Genomic DNA, 24881 nt, shown 5'->3' on the forward strand with positions numbered 1-24881 from the left:
AGTACTGCTGAACATAAGTGTACATGACACTATCCTAGCTTTAAGATATTTCAGTGGTAAGGAAAATTTAAGAAACCCTAGTTGTTGTCTAGAAATATAGGTCAAATGAAGACAGGAAGTGCTATAGGACAGATGTTGAAAAAAGTTTAGGCTCAGTGATTAAATAAGACAATGATACTGAGATGCATAAAATAGTTAGTACTATTTCTAATAAAGACTGGTATTTAAGTTCACAAAAACTCTATGTATGCTTTTGGAGCTCATTTACCACTGCTATCATTGTATGGTCCATGGGATTCATTGTAATTAACAGTCAACCTTTCCAGCAAGGATTACAGTTTAGGAATTATGTGGACTGCTGCGAGAGTTGCTGGGCATATTCTGGATGAGAATCTGCTGTGCTCCATGCTTTCTGAGAACATGTATCAAGTAGCATACTCAGCTTCTGAATGAAAGGTGAGACACTTTTTCAGCTTCTGATACTTCCCTATCCACTGTGTGTATTCTCATGATGGGATGTGGCAAGGTAAAACTGTGTTCAGGTCTGGCAGCTGCAGTCAAATCTCTGTCTTTTGTGCGCAGTGCATTGTGACCTGCGCAGCTTGCTATATGACAAGGAGTATTTGTTGTAAAACTGCATGAAAAGTAGTAATGAACTGTAAATAGAGCTCAGTATTTACAGATGCATGTTTCAACTAGCAAAGCGAACTGAAGACCTGGCCAGAATGGCAGCACTATTTTGCTCAAGAAACGAGGTGTTGAGTCAGTAACAATGTACAGTACGATATTCTTAGAAGTGGGGCATTGTCACCTGCTACATGTTTTAATATGCCAATGTCCTGCATATCTCAACAATTTAACACTGACGAACACTGACCCATACAAGTTTTCAAATCTCGTCCAGTACAGTCCCCAACAATCAGTCTTTCCTTCTCATCCCATCTGGTAAGTCTCCCGTGACCTGCAGTTCTGGGTGACTTTTCCGAAATCTACCCCTCTCCCTAGACCTCTCCAGTCCTGTTTCTCCACCCTTCTTCCTTCCCCTTCAATCCTTCTGTCTGAAGAAGGAGCCACTGGTTCTGAACGATTGCCTATTTATAACCTCTTTTATGTGTGTGTTCTGAGCCGTAGATTTTTTATGTATCCAATTACATTATTCTGTCAAAAATTGATTGACTTTGTTGTTATATTTGACCATAATAATTAATTTTTAAACAGTGTAAATCATGATAAAAAGGAGGAAGGAGGAAAGTAAAGGAGAATATGGAAATGGTTCACTGTTGTAGCCAGTTGACGTACAGTTCTGTGGGTTAGACTTACATTTTGTGGGTACTGACGTATTTGAATTATACAGTTAACATGTAAGTCCAGTGGTGTAGCTACCATAGGGCTAAGCGGGTAGTGCCCCAGGCCTCCCAAACTTAAGGGGCCCCCCGCCCTCCATGAACGATGTTCGAAAAAGTTATATATTGTTGTTGTTGTTGTGGTCTTCAGTCCTGAGACTGGTTTGATGCAGCTCTCCATGCTACTCTATCCTGTGCAAGCTTCTTCATCTCCCAGTACCTACTGCAACCTACATCCTTCTGAATCTGCTTAGTGTATTGATCTCTTGGTCTCCCTCTACGATTTTTACCCTCCACGCTGCCCTCCAATGCTAAATTTGTGATCCCTTGATGCCTCAAAACATGTCCTACCAACCGATCCCTTCTTTTAGTCAAGTTGTGCCACAAACTTCTCTTCTCCCCAATCCTATTCAATACCTCCTCATTAGTTACGTGATCTACCCACCTTATCTTCAGCATTCTTCTGTAGCACCACATTTTGAAAGCTTCTATTCTCTTCTTGTCCAAACTAGTTATCGTCCATGTCTCACTTCCATACATGGCTACACTCCATACAAATACTTTCAGAAACGACTTCCTGACACCTAAATCTATACTCGATGTTAACAAATTTCTCTTCTTGAGAAACGCTTTCCTTGCCATTGCCAGTCTACATTTTATATCCTCTCTACTTCGACCATCATCGGTTATTTTACTCCCTAAATAGCAAAACTCCTTTACTACTTTAAGTGTCTCATTTCCTAATCTAATTCCCTCAGCATCACCCGACTTAATTTGACTACATTCCATTATCCTCGTTTCGCTTTTGTTGATGTTCATCTTATATCCTCCTTTCAAGACATTGTCCATTCCGTTCAACTGCTCTTCCAAGTCCTTTGCTGTCTCTGACAGAATTACAATGTCATCGGCGAACCTCAAAGTTTTTACTTCTTCTCCATGAATTTTAATACCTACTCCGAACTTTTCTTTTGTTTCCTTTACTGCTTGCTCAATATACAGATTGAATAACATCGGGGAGAGGCTACAACCCTGTCTCACTCCTTTCCCAACCACTGCTTCCCTTTCATGCCCCTCGACCCTTATAACTACCATCTGGTTTCTGTACAAATTGTAAATAGCCTTTCGCTCCCTGTATTTTACCCCTGCCACCTTCAGAATTTGAAAGAGAGTATTCCAGTCAACATTGTCAAAAGCTTTCTCTAAGTCTACAAATGCTAGAAACGTAGGTTTGCCTTTTCTTAATCTTTCTTCCAAGATAAGTCGTAAGGTCAGTATTGCCTCACGTGTTCCAACATTTCTACGGAATCCAAACTGATCTTCCCCGAGGTCGGCTTCTACCAGTTTTTCCATTCGTCTGTAAAGAATTCGCGTAAGTATTTTGCAGCTGTGACTTATTAAACTGATAGTTCGGTAATTTTCACATCTGTCAACACCTGCTTTCTTTGGGATTGGAATTATTATATTCTTCTTGAAGTCTGAGGGTATTTCACCTGTCTCATACATCGTGCTCACTAGATGGTAGAGTTTTGTCATGACTGGCTCTCCCGAGGCCATCAGTAGTTCTAGTGGAATGTTGTCTACTCCCGGGGCCTTGTTTCGACTCAGGTCTTTCAGTGCTCTGTCAAACTCTTCATGCAGTATCTTATCTCCCATTTCGTCTTCATCTACATCCTCTTCCATTTCCATAATATTGTCCTCGAGTACATCTCCCTTGTATAAACCCTCTATATGCTCCTTCCACCTTTCTGCCTTCCCTTCTTTGCTTAGAACTGGGTTTCCATCTGAGCTCTTGATATTCATACAAGTGGTTCTCTTCTCTCCAAAGGTCTCTTTAATTTTCCTGTAGGCAGTATCTGTCTTACCCCTAGTGAGACAAGCCTCTACATCCTTACATTTGTCCTCTAGCCATCCCTGCTTAGCCATTTTGCACTTCCTGTCGATTTCATTTTTGAGACGTTTGTATTCCTTTTTGCCTGCTTCATTTACTGCATTTTTATATTTTCTCCTTTCATCAATTAAATTCAATATTTCTTCTGTTACCCAAGGATTTCTATTAGCCCTCGTCTTTTTACCTACTTGATCGTCTGCTGCCTTCACCACTTCATCCCTCAGAGCTACCCATTCTTCTTCTACTGTATTTCTTTCCCCCATTCCTGTCAATTGTCCCCTTATGCTCTCCCTGAAACTCTGTACAACCTCTGGTTCTTTCAGTTTATCCAGGTCCCATCTCCTTAAATTCCCACCTTTTTGCAGTTTCTTCAGTTTCAATCTGCAGTTCATAACCAATAGATTGTGGTCAGAATCCACATCTGCCCCAGGAAATGTCTTACAATTTAAAACCTGGTTCCTAAATCTCTGTCTTACCATTATATAATCTATCTGAAACCTGTCAGTATCTCCTGGCTTCTTCCATGTATACAGCCTCCTTTCATGATTCTTGAACCAAGTGTTAGCTATGATTAAGTCATGCTCTGTGCAAAATTCTACAAGGCGGCTTCCTCTTTCATTCCTTCCCCCCAATCCATATTCACCTACTATGTTTCCTTCTCTCCCTTTTCCTACTGACGAATTCCAGTCACCCATGACTATTAAATTTTCGTCTCCCTTCACTACCTGAATAATTTCTTTTATCTCGTCATACATTTCATCTATTTCTTCATCATCTGCAGAGCTAGTTGGCATATAAACTTGTACTACTGTAGTAGGCATGGGCTTTGTGTCTATCTTGGCCACAATAATGCGTTCACTATGCTGTTTGTAGTAGCTAACCCGCACTCCTATTTTTTTATTCATTATTAAACCTACTCCTGCATTACCCCTATTTGATTTTGTATTTATAACCCTGTAATCACCTGACCAAAAGTCTTGTTCCTCCTGCCACCGAACTTCACTAATTCCCACTATATCTAACTTTAACCTATCCATTTCCCTTTTCAAATTTTCTAACCTACCTGCCCGATTAAGTGATCTGACATTCCACGCTCCGATCCGTAGAACGCCAGTTTTCTTTCTCCTGATAACGACGTCCTCTTGAGTAGTCCCCGCCCGGAGTTATATATTATATATTATCTTAGTTGAATCAAGAATTTTTTACTTTTAACTTTTTAGACCTGACCAACAAACCTGGAATGGCATGAACTGAAATCATAAAAATTTCTCCCAACTCCAGAGCAGAAACATAATGGGGTGTGAGGCTCATCCACTAAGACGTGGACCCTGGTGCCATTTGGGTTTTGTTGGTTGAAGTCAGAGTTGCCATGGGTGCCAATCTTGGCGAACTAACAGTAATTGGCACTAATTTACTAACAGTGTGTTTGATAATACAGTGTGTGACCACATTTTAATTTGAAGCCTCTGCAATGTGTTATTATGGAACACTGTTGCTGCCACATCTCGTGAAAATGATAGGTACTGCATGCGAAGTTGCAGGCCATGCAAAGCACTGACCTTTTCTGCCCATGTCGGCCAAGGCCTTGTTCTGTGCAATCCCAGAATCCTCTGCAGCAAAAAGGAGCCATGTTGTAGTGGACACACAATAATATGGCACTAAGTATGGTAACTCAGTTGTTTGTGTAGGGAATTCCCCTAAGCAAATGATCCTTAATCATAGATCCCGATAAAGTGTTGTAACCAGTTGCACTCTGAATTTCTTAAAAGAGGAGTAGAAAATGTGGATCTTGGTTTGGATGGTTTTGTGGATTGTGTTGGTGATTGGTTTGTCATCAATGTAGCAAATAACAGCTCTAGTAGTGACCTGTATGGTTGTATCCATCGGATTCAGATCTTGAGGGAGTTAAAAGATTACCAGATGAGCTGCACTTTCTTTACTTACTCTTATTCTGAAGTGACATATGCTTTTCACCGGGCTGTTATAGTGAATATTTCTGAAGTCTTCCATATTTTAATTCATTGCCTGAAGGATACAGGGTACTTTTCTGGCCCAGTATTATGTAAAAATCAACACCTATTTCTTTCAGGCACTGTTTATAATTTATATGTTTTACAGATTTCTTGTTGATGTCAGGTAATGCAGCACACTTTCTAAACAAATTAGAAGTCTTTTGAATATGTTTGAACCTACTTAGGGTTATTAAAACAATTACAAAGAAATTGATGCAATTTTTTTCCAAAATGCTTCCTCGAATTGAGGTACCATTTAATCCAATGTTATACATTCTCAAGAGACCAAATTTTTACCAGATATGCATGACATGATGGCTGAGGTACTATACCTATTTAATTCCACCTATTATATAAATTACAAGAATAAGAAAATATTAACTCTTATATTTTAATTTTTATATTTTTTTCCTAATAAAAATGTTATTTTTTTATAATTTAGTTGATTTTTCAATAAACCTTAGGTCTGCTACATAAATATGGACTACTGCAAGCTACAGAAAAAAATTAGAGCAATGCTTTATAAACTTTGGGAAATATTTGTACCTGAATTCCTAAAAATGCAACTTGCAGGAAATTACGAATGAAGATAAGAGTCCAATTAAACTGAAGCATAGTCTTCATCCTGCAGCATTTCTTCACCTTCAAGCTTCCTCTTGGCATTCCTTTTAGCACTTCTTGCTTCTTTGGTAACTTGAAGAGGGAATCTTTCAGCTTCATGCACTCGTTGTCTGTCACATGCAAGCAATTGATCTTCCATATTAGAGCCACACTTTATGCCTAAATTTCTCAGGACTTCCAGCCTTCCTGTCACTCCATCATTGAAACGTATCACTGCATCTAGTGCACCAACTTTTAATGTATCTAGTCGTACAAAGGCATTCTTGGGTAATCTTTCCTGTATGCAATGGTTGAAACTTTCATTTGTAGTCTGAGTGCCCCCATGAAGACACTTACCAAGCAAAACAGGGTCACTCAGGTCTCTAAAAATTGGTTTTATTTCATTCATAACAGGCTCAGGAGGAGAATGCTTATGATGGTATATTTTACCACTTTCTTTTGCTTTTTGTAACCACCCTAAGAATCTGCTTGTAACCACCCTAAGAATCTGCTCCTTTGGGGCAAAGTCCATGAACATGGTGGTCATCTGTGGACAACTTATAAAAGTCGGTGGCCCGTACAGCTTTTCTCATTGCTTTAACATCTTTCAGAGGTGCAGTTCATCTAACGGCCAGTCCATAATAACTCTGAAGAAGGTCTATTTCAGTTTCTGTCAATCTGCCTCGCCCAGACAGAGATTTTCCACCAGATAGCAACTTTCCTTTCATTTCTTTTCATAGCTTCCTCAATCTAGCACCCATCCCCTTTTGCACATGTCCACAACACTTCAGTTTTGTTACCAAGGTATCACCATAAACATTGAACTCATTAATTTTATTGAAAACTTTCGAGATCCCCATCACCTAGGTACATTGTATATCTAACATTATAAATGGGCACCGACCTCCACTGTAACCATCATAATTCTTAGAACACTGATGTTCAATATGTCCTTCAGTGTTACCATGGCATGGCAGTACTTAGATAAGCACTCAACATCAACAACTTTTCCATTCTCCAGAGAAGCAGCACTTACAACACCATACAAGGAACGATGTCCTCTATGTTGCCATGTCCCATCAAGTGCAACAGCAGTATCCCTGGTTTGACTAATATTTACAGTTTCTTCTACTGCACGTTTCATAGATGCTTTAGACACAACCGTCAAGGCACCTAGAAGTATTTTTATGTACTTGTGGAGCCTACTGTGAGGAGGAGGAGGAGGAGGAGGAGGAAGATCCATCAAACCACAAAACGTTTGAGCAGCCTTTTTTACGTATTGCATGCATTGCATACACTAACTTCAAATTCACATCATATGAATTATGCACAATGTTCAATGTCATTTTCGAGGTAGATTTATTGCAGGATCTACACAGAACAACTAATTTTGATGGTAAACCTTTCCTGCAACTTTGTTGTTCAGTTATTTCCAGGCAGCCTACGCCATCACATTGTTTACATTTCGCCACTTCCTTTATCAAAGAAGATAAGAGGCCCACATCAACAACAACAACAAATCCACTACAAACAGTGTCATTGTTAACACAAATATTTGAAGCATCAGGAGGCGTGCCATGTGGGAGTTTCTTCCCTGAAGAACTGATACGTAGGTTACTTTCAACAGTGTGGCCTGCTTTGTTTGTGAACTGGTTACCACAGAATTTCCTCTTATTGAATTTTTTGATGCATGACATAGTTCGTATTTGTTACACACTAAAAGATATGTATTTCCACAAATATATGTAGTACTTGAGCAGCAAACATTCAGTAACACATGAACGAACTGCTTCAGCGAAACAAAAGTACATACTAGCAAAGATAATCATTTACAGACAATAGTAACCTGCACTGTTACCAACATGTACAATGAATCATGTGTATAATTGCTGGAAACAGAAAGTTCACAGTTCTTTTCGAAATAGTATTCGTTTCTGTAGCAGAAATTAACGGAGTGTGGCAGCATACATGACCGTAACTTTAAAATTTGGTGTATATGAGTCATTTCAATGTGGACAGAGGGTAGGGCAGCTAGGTGCTGCAAGTGGTGGCTATTGGGAGGCGTGGCAGATGTCAGGAGGCACTCTCCATGTTTGCCACTTGCCAGTTCCTCCAGAAAGAGGAGGTGGTTGTAACCTGTGTACAAGAGCAGTAAAAGAATAGTGACTTTTAACCACTTATTTCTGCAAAAACACATCTCTCCTTTATCATTGCTACTGCGGTCCCCTGCCGCTGCTTGTCCGGGTGCTCTGCGAGCGCCTGGCAGCTACTCAGGAAGTGGATGCTGGATCTCCACCCTCCACACTTGAAGAAGGTGGCACATGCTTATGTGACCTACACACACCGGCCAAGGAGGTCTTCGATCCCCTCCTGTAACTGTGGCTCATCTCTCCTCTCTGAACCATGACAATGGTTGTCGTGTGGTCGAGAAGTTGGCGCCAGGTTGAGATTCATAGGAAGAATTCTAAGAAAATGTGACTCATCGACGAAAGAAGTAGCTTACAAAACGCTTGTTCGTCCGATTCTTGAGTATTGCTCATCAGTATGGGACCCTTACCAGGTTGGATTAATAGAAGAGATAGACATGATCCAGCGAAAAGCATCGCGATTCGTCATGGGGACATTTAGTCAGCGCGAGAGCGTTACGGAGATGCTGAACAAGCTCCAGTGGCGGACACTTCAAGAAAGGCGTTACGCAATACGGAGAGGTTTATTATCGAAATTACGAGAGAGCACATTCCGGGAAGAGATGGGCAACATATTACTACCGCCCACATATATCTCGCGTAATGATCACAACGAAAAGATTCGAGAAATTAGAGCAAATACGGAGACTTACAAGCAGTCGTTCTTCCCACGCACAATTCGTGAATGGAACAGGGAAGGGGGGATCAGATAGTGGTACAATAAGTACCCTCCGCCACACACCGTAAGGTGGCTCGCGGAGTATAGATGTAGATGTAGATGTAGAAGTGTGCTGACCCTGTCCTGCCATGCCATTAGACCCCGTGGCTCCACTGAAGTGTCAGGAATGCTGGTGTCCTGGCCCAAGTAGACACAGAAGACCCCCAGGCCTTCCCATCTGTGTTGGAAGCTGTCAACAATGCCGAACTCATGACATGCTTACAGAGGGGAAGACATCTCTCCGGCAGCTGTTGTGGTGGTGTTCAGTATGAGCAGGAAATCCACAGCACACTTATTCCCAGCATTAATACAGTGCCAGGGAATCGAGTAAGCGTGTCCTGTACACCATTGACCCTCTGACCAACTCCTTTCCGAACTCAAATGCTGGAGTATTTGTAGTGTGAAATATCAGCTGGTGTTGACCTGATATACTTGTAATGGCCGCACAGGCTTTCCTAATATGAATATGTCAGCAATTCATTTTATCCCCTATTTGCTTAATGCATTTGTTATACCAACAGACTGGTCTGTAACAATATTCAGTATGCCTTCTCGCAGTAGTGATGTGACTTCTTACTTCACATAACAAAGTGACGTGATACTTCACATAACAAAGTGACGTGATACTTCTTGTAACGACGACCGGAACGGTCGCGGGGTAGTAATGACGGAAACGCGGTGGGACCTGCGGAGTGGCCCACGAACAACAACACAACGGGAGAGGACGGACACGACCAACGGAGGACGTTACGACACAACAAGAACAGACAACAGAGTAACGAACCAAACAAGACAACCACGTCCACTGGAATAGAAACACGAAAGTCAATACGCTGTCTGAGGCGATATGTCCTGAGACGCATGCAATGTTAGACTGCTGGCTGAGTGCGAGGCAGGCTCGTAAGTACGCTATCGGGGGCGCCGCTATTAGCCACTGGGACCGCATGTTCCACAGTGGCGCCCTCACAGTAAAAACGGGTCAGGAGGCGCGCGCCTCCACAGCTTATGGCGCGATGGTGCAGAGACCTCTATGAGTCTTTGACGTCCATGACGTCTGGCGCGGATTCAAATTCCACGGCGCGCGGTACCAGATCCCTCCCCCCTGAAACCTGCGAGTAGCGGTGGAAACGCTCCGGACGGTGCTGAGGTGGGCAGCAGTGGGAAGAGGAACTGGGCGTATCAACCACAACAGGCAGGGAGGAAGGGACGCCTGAGGTATCCATGACAGCCGATCCAGAGTCCAGGGCAGAGGAGGGAGTCTTCGGTCCACCCGGAGGCGGAGAGGGCTGGTGGCAAGCCCGCGGGGAGATGGCTACCAGGGGCTGGGACGGTGACTCGACGACCACGTCCTTACCCGAAGGAGGTAGGGGAAGAGACGGCGGCGCGAGTCCTGATGCAGCATGAGGGCGGAGCTGATTATGATGGCGGTGCTCCAACCCCTTTGATGTCTGCACCGACGTCACACGCTGCCCATGGGCCGCGACGACTGTGGCGGGTGTCCAACCCGCCTTGCACCCGTACTCGTGGGCCCACACAGCTGTGCCAGGGCATACCACCATGATGGCCGGGAGTGGGGGCGGGAGGAGGACGGCATCAGAACATGGAGCAGGGTGCGTGGCTGTCGCCCATGAAGGAGCTCTGATGGACTGCATCCGTCAATGGGGTTAGTGCGATAGGTGCTAAATAACAAGGTGATGGCCGACGTGGTTGGGGACGTGTCGACCACCATAATCAACTGGTGTTTAAAAGTGCGGACAAGCCTCTCCGCTGTGCCATTGAACGAAGGGTGGAAAGGGGGGTTACAGATATGTTTGATACCGTTGGCCTGACAGAAGTCGTGGAAGGAGGATGCCGTGAATTGGGGATCATTATCAGAGACCAACGTGTGGAGCAGGCCCTCAGTGGTGAGAACCTGGGTCAGGGCCGTGAGTGTAGTCTCCATGGCGGTCGATGCCATTCGGACATCATAGGCATATTTGGAGTAGGCATCAACGATGAGTAACCACACGGACCCCAAAAACGGGCCCGCAAAATCAATATAAATGCGATCCCAGGGTAGGCGAGGTACAGGCCAGGGTGCAAACAACTGAGGGGGGCTCGCCTGGTGACGCACACAGAAAGTATACCCACGGACCAGGCACTCAATATCGCCATTGATGCCAGGCCAATACACATGCCGGCGAGCCAAAACTTTTATACAGGACATATCCCAGTCCCCACAGTGTAACAAACTGAGAACGCGAAGCTGCAATTCTGGAAGGATGACCACCTGGTGGGCATCCGACTATGTGGCCAACAAAAGGACATCATCGACTACGGAGAGCCTATGGGACAGTTGGCACCAGGGGCTAAAATCCGACTGCATCCGACATAGGACGGCCACCCGTGGACCACGTAGTTGAGAACCTGCCGCATGACAGGGTCGCAGCGGGTAGCTGCAGCAACGTCAGCAGCCATAAGAGGAAGGCTGTCCATCACATCCCGGCGGGTGGAATCAGTGTGAAAGCAGAGGACCTCCTGTTGGTCAAAGGCAGGATCGGGGCCTGCTGGGAGATGTGACAAAGTGTCCACATTAGCATGCTGGGCGGGGTGCTTATACCGGATGGTGTAAGCGTAATTATGTAAAAACAATGCCTAGTGCTGGAGACGTTGAGCCGTCTGCTTGGGAAGGTGAGAGTGGGGCCCGAAAAGTGTAACCGAGGGTTTATGGTCTGGCAGGAGGGTGAACTTTGCCCCAGAGAGATAGGTGTGAAATTTTTGGATGGCGAACACGATTACCAGGGATTCCTTTTCAATCTAGGAGTAGTTCCGTTGTGCTGGGGTCAACGTCTTAGAGGCATAAGCAATGGGCTGTTCGGCATCCCAATGCGTGGGGGCGGCCCCAATGCCATATGCTGACACATCAGCGGTCTGGAGAGAAGGGAGTAAGGCAAGGGGTGGACTTCAGCATCGCCTTTAAACAGAGAAAAGCCTGGTCACAGGCAGGAGTCCAAACAAAAAGTACCCCTTTGCGATGCAAGTGATTGAGGGGTTGAGCAACGGAGGCAGCCTGTGGCAAGAACTTTAGGTAATAATTAACCTTGCCCAAAAACACCTGCAGTTCAGATAAGTCCTTGGGATGAGGAAGGGCCTCAATGGCCGCAACATTATGACCCGAATGGCGAATGCCATCTTTGCTAAGCCAGTGGCCTAAGTATTCCACATCCGGTTGAAAAAAACAACACTTGTCTAGCCGACAGCAGAGAACAGCAGACTGCAGAGCATGAAATAAGGTGCTGAGGTTTTGTAAATGTTCCTGGTGGGAACGCCCGGTGACTAAGATGTCATCCAGATAATTCACACATCCAGGGATAGGCTGTGTAAGCTTCTCCAGGAATTACTCAAAAATGGCTGGTGCCGAAGAGACACCAAAGGGAAGGCGCTTGTACTTATACAATCCGAAAGGCGTGTTAATAACCATGATGTTCTGAGATTCGGCATCCAAGGGCAACTGGTGGTATGCCTCAGCCAGGTCGATCTCAGAAAAATACTCTCCCCCAGCAAGCTTGAGAAGAAGTACTTCCCGTTGGGGAATGGGGTAAGTGTCAACAAGGGACTGAGCACTGACTGTAGCGCGGAAGTCCCCACACAGCCGAAGGGACCCATTGGGTTTTCGTATGACCACCAGTTGTGTCGCCCATGCAGTGTAAGTTACAGGTTCCAGCACTCCAGCAGCCTGGAGCCGATCAAGTTCCTGCTTGACCGCTGGCCGTAAGGTGACCGGAAGGGGCCAAGCCCGGAAAAAGCGAGGCTGTGCATCCGGCCGTAGGGTGATGTGCGCTTAAAAGCCAGAAGCACATCCGAAAAAATGGCTCTGAGCACTATGGGACTTAACTACTTTGGTCATCACTCCCCTAGAACTTAGAACTACTTAAACCTAACTAACCTAAGAACACCACATACATCCATGCCCGAGGCAGGATTGGAACCTGCGACCGTAGCGGTCGCGCAGTTCCAAACTGTAGAGTCTAGAACCGCTCGGCAGCACGTCCGAGATCCGGTGCAAATGACGATGCAAAAGCGGAGCACAGATCGTCTATGTCCTGAAAGGGAACAGCCATGGAAACGACCTTAACTTTGTCAGAAATTGAAAAGCCAAACAGTTGAAACGCATTCAGGCCAAAAATATTCGGAGCCGACAGATGGTCGACGACAAAGAGGGTAAGGAGCCATAGAACCCACTTGTACGTTGCCTGGACGACGAACTGCCCACAAAGGGGAATGGAACCGTCTCCGTAGGCAACCAAACAGTGAAAGGGAGGTGACAACACAGGAGAGCCCAGCCGCGTATATGTCGCCATATTAATCAGGGAGACGGTGGCCCCAGTGTCGACCTGAAAACTGACATCCTCTGTGAAAATGCGGAATGTGAGGAAAATCTTCTGAACCGATGGGTCATCCTGTGGGACGACCAACTGCAGAGCGTGGACGCTATCGTGAGGCCCAGGAGGGGCAGGACTGGATCGAGTCGAGCGACTACAACAAACCGATCGGATGTGGCCCTCCTATCAGGGGCACCGCTATTGGCTGCTGGGACCATGTGTTCCTTGGTGGCGCCCTCACACTCAAAGCGGGCCAGGAGGCGCACGCCGCCACAGCTTACGGCGCAATGGTGCAGATACCTCAATGGGTCTTCGACGTCCATGACATCTGGTGCGGATTCAAATTCTGCGGCACGCGGTACCAGACTTCTCAGTCGTATTGTTTTACTAAGCTTCTGCTGATGCTAACTACCCAGTTCGAGCAAAGTGCTGAAGTCCTGCTTTACACCTGACCTGCTAATGTGATGAAATGCTGCCATTTTGTTTCACGCTTGTTGACTCTCCCGCAAGGAACACAAAGTGAATGAGGTCTCACAATTACGAAATTCTGTGGCCAGCTGCCTGATACAGGGTTTGTATGTAACAGTGTAGTCAGGAGCTTAGACGGGGAGAGGTGGAGAGGGTGGGGAAAAAGAGAGAAGTAAAAAATGTGTCGGTGGAATAAAGGGCTGTGTAGTGCTGGAGTGGGAACAGGGAAAGGGCTGATGGGTGAGGACAATGGTGAACAAAAGTTGAGGCCAGGAGGCTTATGGGAATGTAGGATATATTGCAGGGAGAGCTTCCAGTTGCACAATTCAGAAAAGCTGGTGTTGGTGGGTAGGATCTATATGGCACAGGCTGTGAAGCAGTCATTGAAATGAAAAATGTCATGTTGAGCTGTGTGTTGAGCTACAGGGTGGTCCAGTTGTTTCTTGGCCACAGTTTGTCGGTGGCCATTCACGTGGACAGACAGCTTGTTGGTTATCATTCCTACATAGAATGCAGCACAGTGGTTGCAGCTTAGCTTGTAGATCGTATGAATGGTTTCACAACTAGCCCTGCCTTTGATGGGATAGGTGATGTTTGTGACTGGACTGGAGTAGGGAGTAGTCAAAGAATGTATGTGACAGATATTGTGTCTAATTCTATGACAGGGATATGAGCCATGAGGTAAAGGATAGGGAGAAGGGGTTGTGTAGGGATGGACAAGTATACATGCAGGTTTGGTGAACAGCGAAATACCACTGTGGGAGGGGTGGGAAGGGTAGTGGGCAGCACATTTCTCATTTCAGGAAACAACAAGAGGTAGTCAAAACCCTGGCAGAAAATTTAATTCAGTTGCTGCAATTCTGGGTGGTACTGAGTTATGAGGGGAATGTTCCTCTGTGGCTGAACGGTGAGATTTTGAGAGAGATTGCTCATTATTGTAGATGCAACGACAATGTGTGGCTAGCCTATGTGTAAGGGACTTCTTGGTATGGAATGGATGCCAGCTGTTGAAGTGTAGGTGTTGCTTGTGGTTAATAGGTTTGATATGGACAGAGGTACTGATGTAGCCATCTTTGGGGTGGCTTGTTGGGCTGCATATGACCAGATGAAGCGAATGGGCGAGAAGCCATTGTGGTTCTGGAGGAATGTGGATATGGTGTCCTCACCCTCGATCCAGATTTCAAAGATGACATCAGTGAATCTAAACCAAGTGATGGGTTTAGGATTCTGCATGTTTAGGAAGGGTACCTCTAGATGGCCCATCAGTAGGTTGGCATAGGATGGTGCCATGCAGGTGCCCATAGCCATACCCTGGATTTGTTTGTAGGTAATGACTTCAAAGGAGAAATAATTGTGGGTGAGGATATAGTTGGTCATGGCAACCAGGAAGGAGGTTGTTGGTATGGAATCCGTTAAGTGTTGGGAAAAATAGTGTTCAATAGCAGTAAGGGCATGGGCATCAGGGATGTTAGTGTAAACGGAGGTGGCGTCAATAGTGACGAGCAGGGCAGTGTGTGGTAAAGATTTAAGGTTAGTTTGCATGATGAGAGATTTGGGGTATGAAGGTGTGGCAAGGTTTGAGATTAAGAAATTCTGAAAAGTTAACAGGGGGTGATTTTGGGATTGAGGAGTGAACTTAGTCTGGCAGGGTTCAACATTTCTCTTGGGTTGAGTTTGATTGTAGGGTTGGCGGTGAAAAAGTGTTGCCACTGTAGGGACCAGAAGAAGGGGAAAAGTTCTTTAACAAATCCTGCATAACTGAATTTGGGAGTAGGGCAAAAGGTGAGGCCTTTGGAAGGGACTGATATTTCTGCAGGGCTAAGGCTTTTGGAGGAAAATTTCAAGACTACGTTTCGGGTCTATTTAGGTTCTCGATTCTGTGGTGGTGGGAGGGAGTTTTGGAGGGTGGGGTAAATGTAGTAGGTCTGCTAGACAGGGTTTGTCAGCTATGAGGCGACATGAGGGAGATTTGGAGGTTGTTGTAGAGGTGGTAGACAGTGGTGCTCCAAGATGGTAGTAGGAAGTGAGCAGGGTGGAAAGTTTTTTGAGGTGACGTGCATGTTGCTCTAGTTCCTGTAGGGCAAGAGTTTCAGTGTGTGTTATGGGATCCAGTAATTTGTGATTGCATAGAAGAGAATTTTACAGATGGAGAGAAGGTATTGCAAGGGGGTTTGGGCTAGGTTGATATGTTTTTGTAGGAGTACGTTGGTGAGGGCTAAGGATTGGTGGAATCTGAACAGTTGGAGCTCATTGTGGAAGGAATGGTGGAAGCCAGAGATGGGTAATTTGATGGTGGGACTGGATTCTGGCAAGGGTAAGGAAACTTTTGTGTATGGACACAAACGGAAGGAGCAAGGATCCATGGTGTTGGAAAAAATGCGAAAAGGAATAATTTGCATCAGGCCCAACTCTGACATTTGGCACTCATAGCAGTTAAAAACAAGGCCACATCAAATTTAGATTTAATAAAAAATGTCATGTGACTAGGGCGTCCTGTCAGGTAGACCGTTCGCCAGATGCAAGTCTTTCGATTTGACGCCACTTCAGCGACTTGCGCGTCAGTGGGGATGAAATGATGATGATTAGGACAACACAACACCCAGTCCCTGAGTGGAGGAAATCTCTGACCCAGTCGGGATTGAACCTGGGCCCTTAGGATGGTACTCACTGATGATTTTGCAAAAACTAAAGCCAGAAAAAGATAGTAAAAGAATGTTAATATAAAATTGTCTACTTCAATTTATTGTCTTCCTATACTGTTAACAATAATCTACTACAACTGCAATCTACTATACCCACAAAAGCATGGCTGCTGCCGCTGTGCTTACCGACAGTTACCTATCGTAAATCGTAGCTCTAAACAAAATAGGAGTGATTGTTATTGCGCACTGAGCTCACAGCACACTCGTTTAGCGCCAGTGTGTTTCTGACACTGACAACAGCCCTGTACCTCTGCGCCTTTGCAGGTGCGCAAATCCTGACCAGACCGTTCCCAGCGTGCTTTACGACAAGGGGCCAGTTTTCATGGCGGAGTGAGACTTCTTCATTGTTTATTTTTTACTAGCTTTTGCCTGTGTCTTCAGTCTCCTGGAATGGACCCACATTGAAAATTATCCCAAGGGATCCTTTCATCAGTACGAAAGTACCCAACGTCCTACACAGGTTGAACTGCATCCGCGTGCAAAATTTCATACAAATACAGCCAGTAGTTTTTGCATGAAAGTCTACTAAACAAACTAACTTTCACTTGTATAATGCTATTAGCAGTATGATTAAATATAATAATTTACTTTGTAGTATGTAGGTTTACATTATGCCATGCAGTGGGCGGTAAGGATCTGATAATGAAGTTTTCCATCTTTAAAGTATTTAGTTTAGCTTAAATAGGGCCCCAATTTCATTTATGCCCTGGGGACCTTGGTTACATTGCTATACCACTGCCTAACTCAAGCCTTGATCCTTTACATTTGCTTCCCTGGCTTTTGAGCAGTTATATGCTCTTCTGTGTTAATACACTTATTGCCTTTCTGTATGTGTCTAACTCTGAAGATGTATTATATGGTTTTCCTTGTCAGTAATTGATATTACATATGAGTAAATTAATCTTTTCGTACCAAGCATATGGTACAATACTGAAAATGGTTTTAATAAAAGATTATTAATACTGCTCAGTTTCATACATTCAAAAAAAATAAGTCTGTTTTTGTGGTATGTATGAAACAGAGCTGCTGTTGGAAGGTACCTGCAAAAATGCTTGCAACGTTTATTGAATTTCCGCAGAAAATTATGCCGCAATGAAAAACCAACTCAAAGTAACAGTGGTAGATTATCTTTCTGGTGTTCATGTTTGTGCCACCTGACAAGACACACAATGCAAGTATGTGAAGAGGAGCATGCATTTGCCTATGGCTTGACTATTTAATACTTTTTCTCAGTACGTTTGTGCTGTTAGGCCTGAAACCAGAACCTTATTAATAACCAAACTCAGCGCTTATAGGTAGCTTTTTTGCAATGGGCTGGGCTGCTTTTATCTCCTGTTGCTACCTTTTGGGGATAGAGCCAGAGATGGAAACATTTCAAAGATGGCCACATAACACATTGTTTTTCAACAGACAGAGAAATAGCATCAGTAGTAACATTTTATACCCAGAAACTTTGGTAGCTTTCCCAATTCAGACATTTTAATTTTTCACTTAACGAGTTAAAAAAAAAGCAGTGTGACATGTAAATGGTATCTTCATCACACACACACACGCACACGCACACACGCTCACATGCTCGTGTGTACGTATGTTTACTGATACTGTAAGGAGAGAAACACTGATCAGCCAAAACATAGTGAACACTGCCCACTATGAGATCGAATGCCTCCTGGTGGTATTGCAGGAATGTGACACAAAACGAGGGAAGTATATGAGAAGAAGAGATACCAGTGGGGAGTGATTCTACCAATATTAGCTGAAAATCTGGGAATTCACTGACATGCAAGTTTGATTAAGAATAGATCACCCGGAGACAAAACCTCTCAGAAATAGTGAAGATGGTTGGCTGCTCGTGTCCTACTGTTGTGAGCATCTATGAGAAGTGATTGAAGGACAGTGAAGCCATGAGTAGGTGACAAGGTGTTGGACAATTGCACCTCAGCACAGAACATGGAGGTTGACAGTTTACCCGCTCTGTAAAACAGAATCAGTGGTGGTTGGCAGCAGATCTGATGACAGATTGCAGCGCTGATGCAGATACATATCATTTGGAACACACAGCTCAACTCTAATTGCTGAACATGGGGCTCTGCAGCAAACAACCCCTATGTATTCGCTTGTTGACCCAGTGAAATGTCAGTTAAGATTGCAGTGAACCACAATCATTGAGGTTGGACTGTGGATCAGGTGAGACAAGTAGCCTGATTGGGTGAATCATGTTGTCCGAATATGCTCTAATCCAGGTGAACCGCTGCTTGTAACTTGTACTGCACCACGGATGCAAGCTTGTGGGAGCACTACATACTATACTATGGGGGACATTCATCTAGGCTTGCATGGGACCGACCTGTGGTAGTAATGGAAGGCACTGTGATAGCTGTGCGCTACATGTACATAATTGCAGACCACCTACATCTTTTTATGCGTGATGTATTCACCAATGGCAATAAGTCATTTCAGCAGAATAACTGTTTGTTTCACAAGGCCAGAATCATCCTACAGTGGTTTGAGGCACACTATAGGTAGTTCACATTTTTGTCTTCATCACCAAATTTGCTTGACCATAACCTCATGGAACACATCTGTAGTGTTAACGGATGCCATCTCTGCACCCAAAAACCAGTGGCCTGTATTTATCGGATTTGTGACATGTGTAGAGAAATCTGTCCCACTTACCTCTAGAAACCTACTGAGGACTTGTTAAATCCATGCCACATAGAATCGCTGTGTATTCCAAAGGTGAAGCAATATGGTATTGAGCAGGTGGTCATAATGTTTGGGCTCATCAGTGTATGAAGAAATAGGTTTGAGGTTTTGGGTGACACATGTTTATGTTTACTTTTACCATACTGATTGTGCGTGTTCTGCTTAAATAATACTAAGATTGGGATTGACATTACATTTCCAGAGAACAATATACACTACCATATGTCATCTTTTGAGGAAAGGGATGGCCTTCAGTATGTGGAGTCTCAGGCTATCGAGTTTGTTGATTACAACAAACGGCAGCTGAGCCGCATCTATCCTAAGGGACTCCGTGTCAATTCATCGAACTACATGCCACAGGTACAGTACTGTAGCCTTATGCTCACTGAACTGGGTGAGCTGTTATATTGTAAATCATATCTCTGTGGTAAAATCTGTACTTTGCATTCTTATCCTCTATGCTGTTTATATCTTTTTGCATACATGTTACATACCCCATGAAACTCTGCTGTTGTGGAACATTAAGATATTAACTACTTCTACAGTGTTTATTTTATAATTGACAGCTTTTAGTTTAAATACTCAGCATGAGATGACATATTCACATTCATTTTTCTTCTTGCTGATGTGTGCTACATGATATTATGTTGACAACACTCAATCTGTTACTGAATGTGGTGAGAACATAACATTCATTGACAACAGCTAAGAATTTTATAGTTCATGTAGTAATAATAAAAGCTTTCAATAAAAGGTCTTGATTGGCAATGGGGCCTGTTAGTCACATCTGTCTTTAACAGGGTGACACATGTGGCCAATAAATGATGTCCCACACTGACACAGGAACTTGTATATTCCTCGTCTTCTTAGGCGTAGGTAATCTTTTACGGAATAGCTTTGGCATGTTTAAGTTTTTCCGGATTCAAACGCCTAGCCTTTCCACATACCGATGGGCCTTCTGTGGTATTGATTCTGTGGACAGTACCGTCGTTGATCCTTAACACTGATGGGGATGATGGACCCGCATCTGATGCAGTATGAGTAATCTGCAATGCACACGCTTGTGTGTCCAAGGTCGGTGGGTCAGCAGCTGTGGCGGTGACCTACTGGTAGTCCTTGTCGTAGAGGTCGGTGGGGTACTCGGTAGCGCCGCGGGCACAGATTTTGTCCGGCAGTAGAAACGTCACGTGGCATTGGCGGCAGGTGTGAGGAAGTGGTGCAGGGGTTGGAGTTGTGGCCGTATGTGACAGCTGAGTGACCTGCTTACGAGCATCCGTAAGCTCGGTTTGCACGGTGGCAATGCATAGGCAGAGGGCTTTATTGCTGTCTCGAAGTTCGTCATTGTGTGATCTAAGAGAGGGCACTGCAACAGCGGTTTCAGTTAGCTCACACAATAGAGTGGCACTCTCAGATGAGAGGGAAGAGATACCTGAACCGGTGGTACGGTCTGTTGAGTTGATGGTTAGTGTACCTCGTTGTAGATTGGGTGACAGTGCACGGGCTAAGAGAAAATCTACCCCGGACACGGGTTCGTCCACCTCCACGATAATGAAAGTCCACTGTAAGGGGGTGTTAATGTCCTGCAGTTTAAGGCTAAAATTAGTTATTCCATGACATGGAATCAGGGACTTATTGGCAGCTCGAAGCAGGGGGCAAGACTGACGCTCGAATTTAATACCTGCGGACATAGTTATCACACTAACCTCGGCCCCCGTGTTGACTAGAAATGAAAGGGGAGACACTGCATCTTTCACATACAAGTGTCTTGGTGCATGAGGTGAAGAAGTATTAAGTGACAGGCATCTGTGCGGTGAAACGTGGCCTGTAGTGCCTGAATTGGTTCACGTTATTAGTTTGTGATCGCGCGCATGGAGAACGACACTTCTTAGCCACGTTGCCAAAGCGGGAATGGAAATAACACCAACTGGGATGGCGCGTGGCATCGTTTGTCATACTGGCTGAGGTCGAAGTGGTGGTGGAGGAAGGAGGTCTTGTTTGCAGGTTCCTCCGGTGGCGGCATTGCACTAGTACTGGTGTGAGAGGAGTTACGGCCGAGGCTGCCAGGCGGCATTGGGTCCGCGCGCATGCGCGGAGCGAGTCGTGTGCACTCTGTACCGCACGTTGGAAGCTGCAGTGCAGGTGTGCCAAACTCTGAGGCCGGAGTATGCTGGGCGGGCAGAATGTTGTATATCTGGTCTGCGATCTTCAGTTTGGCATCTAGTGGGGCTGAAGTCACATGGAGAAGTTGAATTTGAACTTCCAAGCAACCAGATGGACCAAAGTGTAACATCTGGCATGTGATGTGTGTCTGTCATGGCACGGAGATGACACCAGAGCTGCGACAAGGATCGGGAACCCAGCGATTCATGACTGATGAGGCGGATAGCTTCCTCTGTCGATGTGGACAGTCGCTTGAGGATGGTGCGTCGGGCGAATGCATATTTGTCCGTAGTAGGAGGCGAAGCCACAATATCACAGATCAGGTCCAGTTCATCATGGAGGTGACATACTAGGCAAAGGAACTGTGAATTGTCATCGGCGACGCCATGTAGCTGCAGGACGTGGTCGACCAAGGCAAACCATGTGTGTGGGTGGTCCTTGCAAAGGGGTGGTAGCTTTGGCCAACGGATGGGGATGTCTTGACATAACTGTGTATTAGGAACTGTCACTCCCTGTCCATAGTTCTGCAGCCTAATTGGCTCGGGTGCAGTAGCGGTGCACCAGCTTCTGATGCTGTCAGTGACACGCAGCACGGTAGGCACGGCTGGCTCGACCTTCGTCGGTAAATCAGTGAATCGTGCGTTCGCCGAAGTAACATCGACAGGCATAGAATGGACCGGCGCGGTAGAGTCGACCATAGTCAGCCGATCTGCGGAGAATGATGGAGTACAGTTTCCGGGCCCCTCCCCTACAGGTGCATTAAAAATGTTAAACTCACCTAATGTTTGTTGAAGACACACGATCGACGCGGCAGAAACGGCGTGTGCTGCTGGAAACACACGTAAAGTGGATGCAGGTAGTGTGTGTGTTTGTGTGTGTGGGGGGGGGGGGGGGGTGGCGGCGGGGGGGGGGGGGTGCAAACTGTGGGGTTCTGGGATAGACATGACATTTCCCATTTGGCGTCCAGATCGATTTGTACCGCGACTGATTCGGGTGGAAAGTTCACACTGGCACTTGGGAAACCTGCAAACATAGTCACTGGGGTTTGTGCACATTGCGCCGGCCATTGCTGAGCACTCGGAACACGTGGAAAGTTCATACTTGACATAAAACATTTGTATTCAAAGCTTTGTGCGTGAAAAACGTTCTGTTGGTACAGAACACTGCCACATGACTGCTGACTCACGTACGATATCGGAAAGTTATTGTTCACACCTGATGCCGGCACACATGGCGGTGAGAATGCAGAAGCACTGTCCTGTTGCGTACTGCAAGTAGGTGTGTTTGGAAACTGCGTCGAACTATTACGAACACACGGTGGATAATTGGAAAACCCTGCCAAAGCGTCCGTTGGGAAACTTAGTTGGCACGTGCGCGGTGTGGTGGGCGGCAAGCGATCCATTGTGTACTGCTCGACGGTACGAAAGTTCGTTCTAGCACTCGTGAACAAAATTTAGGGTCACCAGTATGGGTTTTAGTGTTGTAGGACTGCAGGATCCAATGATGCACACTATACCACATGTAATAAACACTATTTTATTACTCAGAAGCACACATATACAGTTAAATACATTCTTGGTCACTCTCCATGTGTGTAAACTTTCACGCGCGGCCACAGGCTGCCACAAAGAGCTTGGCAAAACAAAGATATTACACGCAACTTGGTCGATAGTTGCCACAAATATAACCATATCTCTTACAAGAATTATTCTGATAACTGCCATGACACACCTCCACCACTGTCAGTAACTGTGAAAATGAAAATTGATATATAACAATATTTAACAAGATCATAATATAAACATATGCGGTGAATATTCTGCTTGAAACATGCGAGGAATACTTAGACCAGCTAGTAAGTCTTTAATCAAGGTGAATGACAAGTCTAGTTATCTGTGAAAGCTGCTTCTTTCTTTTACACTTGTGTTATGGCTGTTCCCATGTTCTAGGGAATGATTCCTGGCTACAAAATGCTCATTTCATTTTTATGTTATAATGTCTTGATGCAAATGAGATGTTACACATTTTCCTCATTTCCATGAATTGTATGGTTCTTGAAACAATTTTCACAACTTTCATAATTGTGTCTATTTTCCACAGTTGTACTCCCTATACACCATACATTACTTATGTTTCTTGTATACACTGAATCCAGAGTGAACCTTCCTGATTGATGTTCTCGAGTATTTTAGTGTTATACAACACTCTGTTTATTTTACATAAATTCCTTCCATTCATAATTATTATCTGCATTTGGTCCAGGTAAATTATTATTTATCTTGTTACAATGAGGTAATTTTAATATAAATAACATTTCAAATGTAAGTAGTAATTTTGATTTCCATGGCGCTAATGTCAACATTCTCCTGAGTAATTTATAAAAAAAAATTATTTTAATTACATTACGTTGCTGATACTCATCTGCTGCAAATAAAAATGATGGTATTAATTGTTGTGACAGTGCCATGACATTTAACAGTGCCGCCATGACAGTACGCGCAAACGGCGATAGAGGCGCTCCGCAACTCGGCTGAGCGCGGGAGCGCCACCTAGCTACGAACGGCGCCGGCCGCATGCCACGGCACGGCAGTCGAATGAGAGATACTGAGTTGTTATCATGTAACCAGCTATTGTTTCTAAGTGAGTGTCTTTGAATATCCATGCAATTATTGGTGATTAAAGGTTATAACACTATTTGGCGACGAGGTCGGATATTTTCACTGCGTTGTGGATTTGTGTGTTCGTGACGGGGCAGACATGGAACAGCTTATGCAAGCACTCATTGAACAACAAACACAGCTGACGGCTGCTATTCAGGCGTTGTCGACATCGCTTACTCATCATATGTCTTCCTCATCTCCGCCTCCATTCCCTCCTTACGACGAGGCCGCTGAAGACTGGGAGGATTATGAGAAGCGTTTGTGACAACACTTCTTGGCTTTCGGCGTTGTCGACGTTCCTATGTGTAAGTCGTTATTTCTATCTTGGATTTCCCCACGGATCTATCAGCTACTATCTCAGTTAGCCCCTCTGCGGGAACCTGCCCACCTGTCCTTCCAAGAAATGTGTGACTTATTGTCTAACTATTACCGCAAAAACACCCACGTCGTTGCCGCCCGCGTGGCGTTCTACCGGTGTCGTAAACAGCCCCATCAATCTTACCGGGCTTGGGCAGCGGAACTACACGGTCTGAGTAGGAAATGTTAGCTTGTCACGGACACTCATCATGAGTCTTATGCTGATTCAATGGTTAGGGATGCTATTCTACGGCTTGCTCCTGATAAAGAAGTTCGGCAACGTGCCCTACAACTGCCAAACCCGTCGTTGTCGGAAGTTCTAAGCATCGCTCAATCCTTTGAAGTGTCTCACGCTGCTGGTGCGCAAATAGACGTGTGGTGTTATGTAGGCGCTGTACAGTCAACTTTCGACACGGACAATTTGCCTGTTTCACAGGATCAGGCAAATGCCGGGATGGTTCCTTTCAAAGGGCACGGCCGATTTCCTTCCCCATCCTTCCCTAACCCGAGCTTGCACTCCGTCTCTAATGACCTCGTTGTCGACGGGACGTTAAACACTAATCTCCTCCTCCTCCTGTTTCACAGGAGAACGAAGATGTGGCGGCAGTTCACTCGCGTAAACAACGTCGCGTTGGGCCGCAACGCTCGCAGCGAAAACAGCAACCACAGAAGCAGGTTCGTTCCGCACTTCCTTCTTGTCCACGTTGTTTCGTACAGCAT

At 45.0% G+C, this 24881-nt stretch overlaps 1 protein-coding gene across 3 annotated transcripts in view; it reads left to right on the forward strand.

The window, feature by feature from the left end:
* LOC126198524 (1-phosphatidylinositol 4,5-bisphosphate phosphodiesterase-like) overlaps positions 1 to 24881 on the forward strand; it is a 590920-nt gene that overhangs the window by 405772 nt on the left and 160267 nt on the right. For all 3 annotated transcript variants that reach the window (XM_049934913.1, XM_049934915.1, XM_049934914.1), the window contains exon 14: positions 19187 to 19344. In XM_049934913.1, the coding sequence (XP_049790870.1) occupies positions 19187 to 19344 (158 nt within the window). The remainder of the gene's footprint in view (positions 1 to 19186; positions 19345 to 24881) is intronic.

The sequence above is a fragment of the Schistocerca nitens genome, chromosome 8 (genome assembly GCF_023898315.1).
Source record: "Schistocerca nitens isolate TAMUIC-IGC-003100 chromosome 8, iqSchNite1.1, whole genome shotgun sequence".
Classification (NCBI taxonomy): domain Eukaryota; kingdom Metazoa; phylum Arthropoda; class Insecta; order Orthoptera; family Acrididae; genus Schistocerca; species Schistocerca nitens.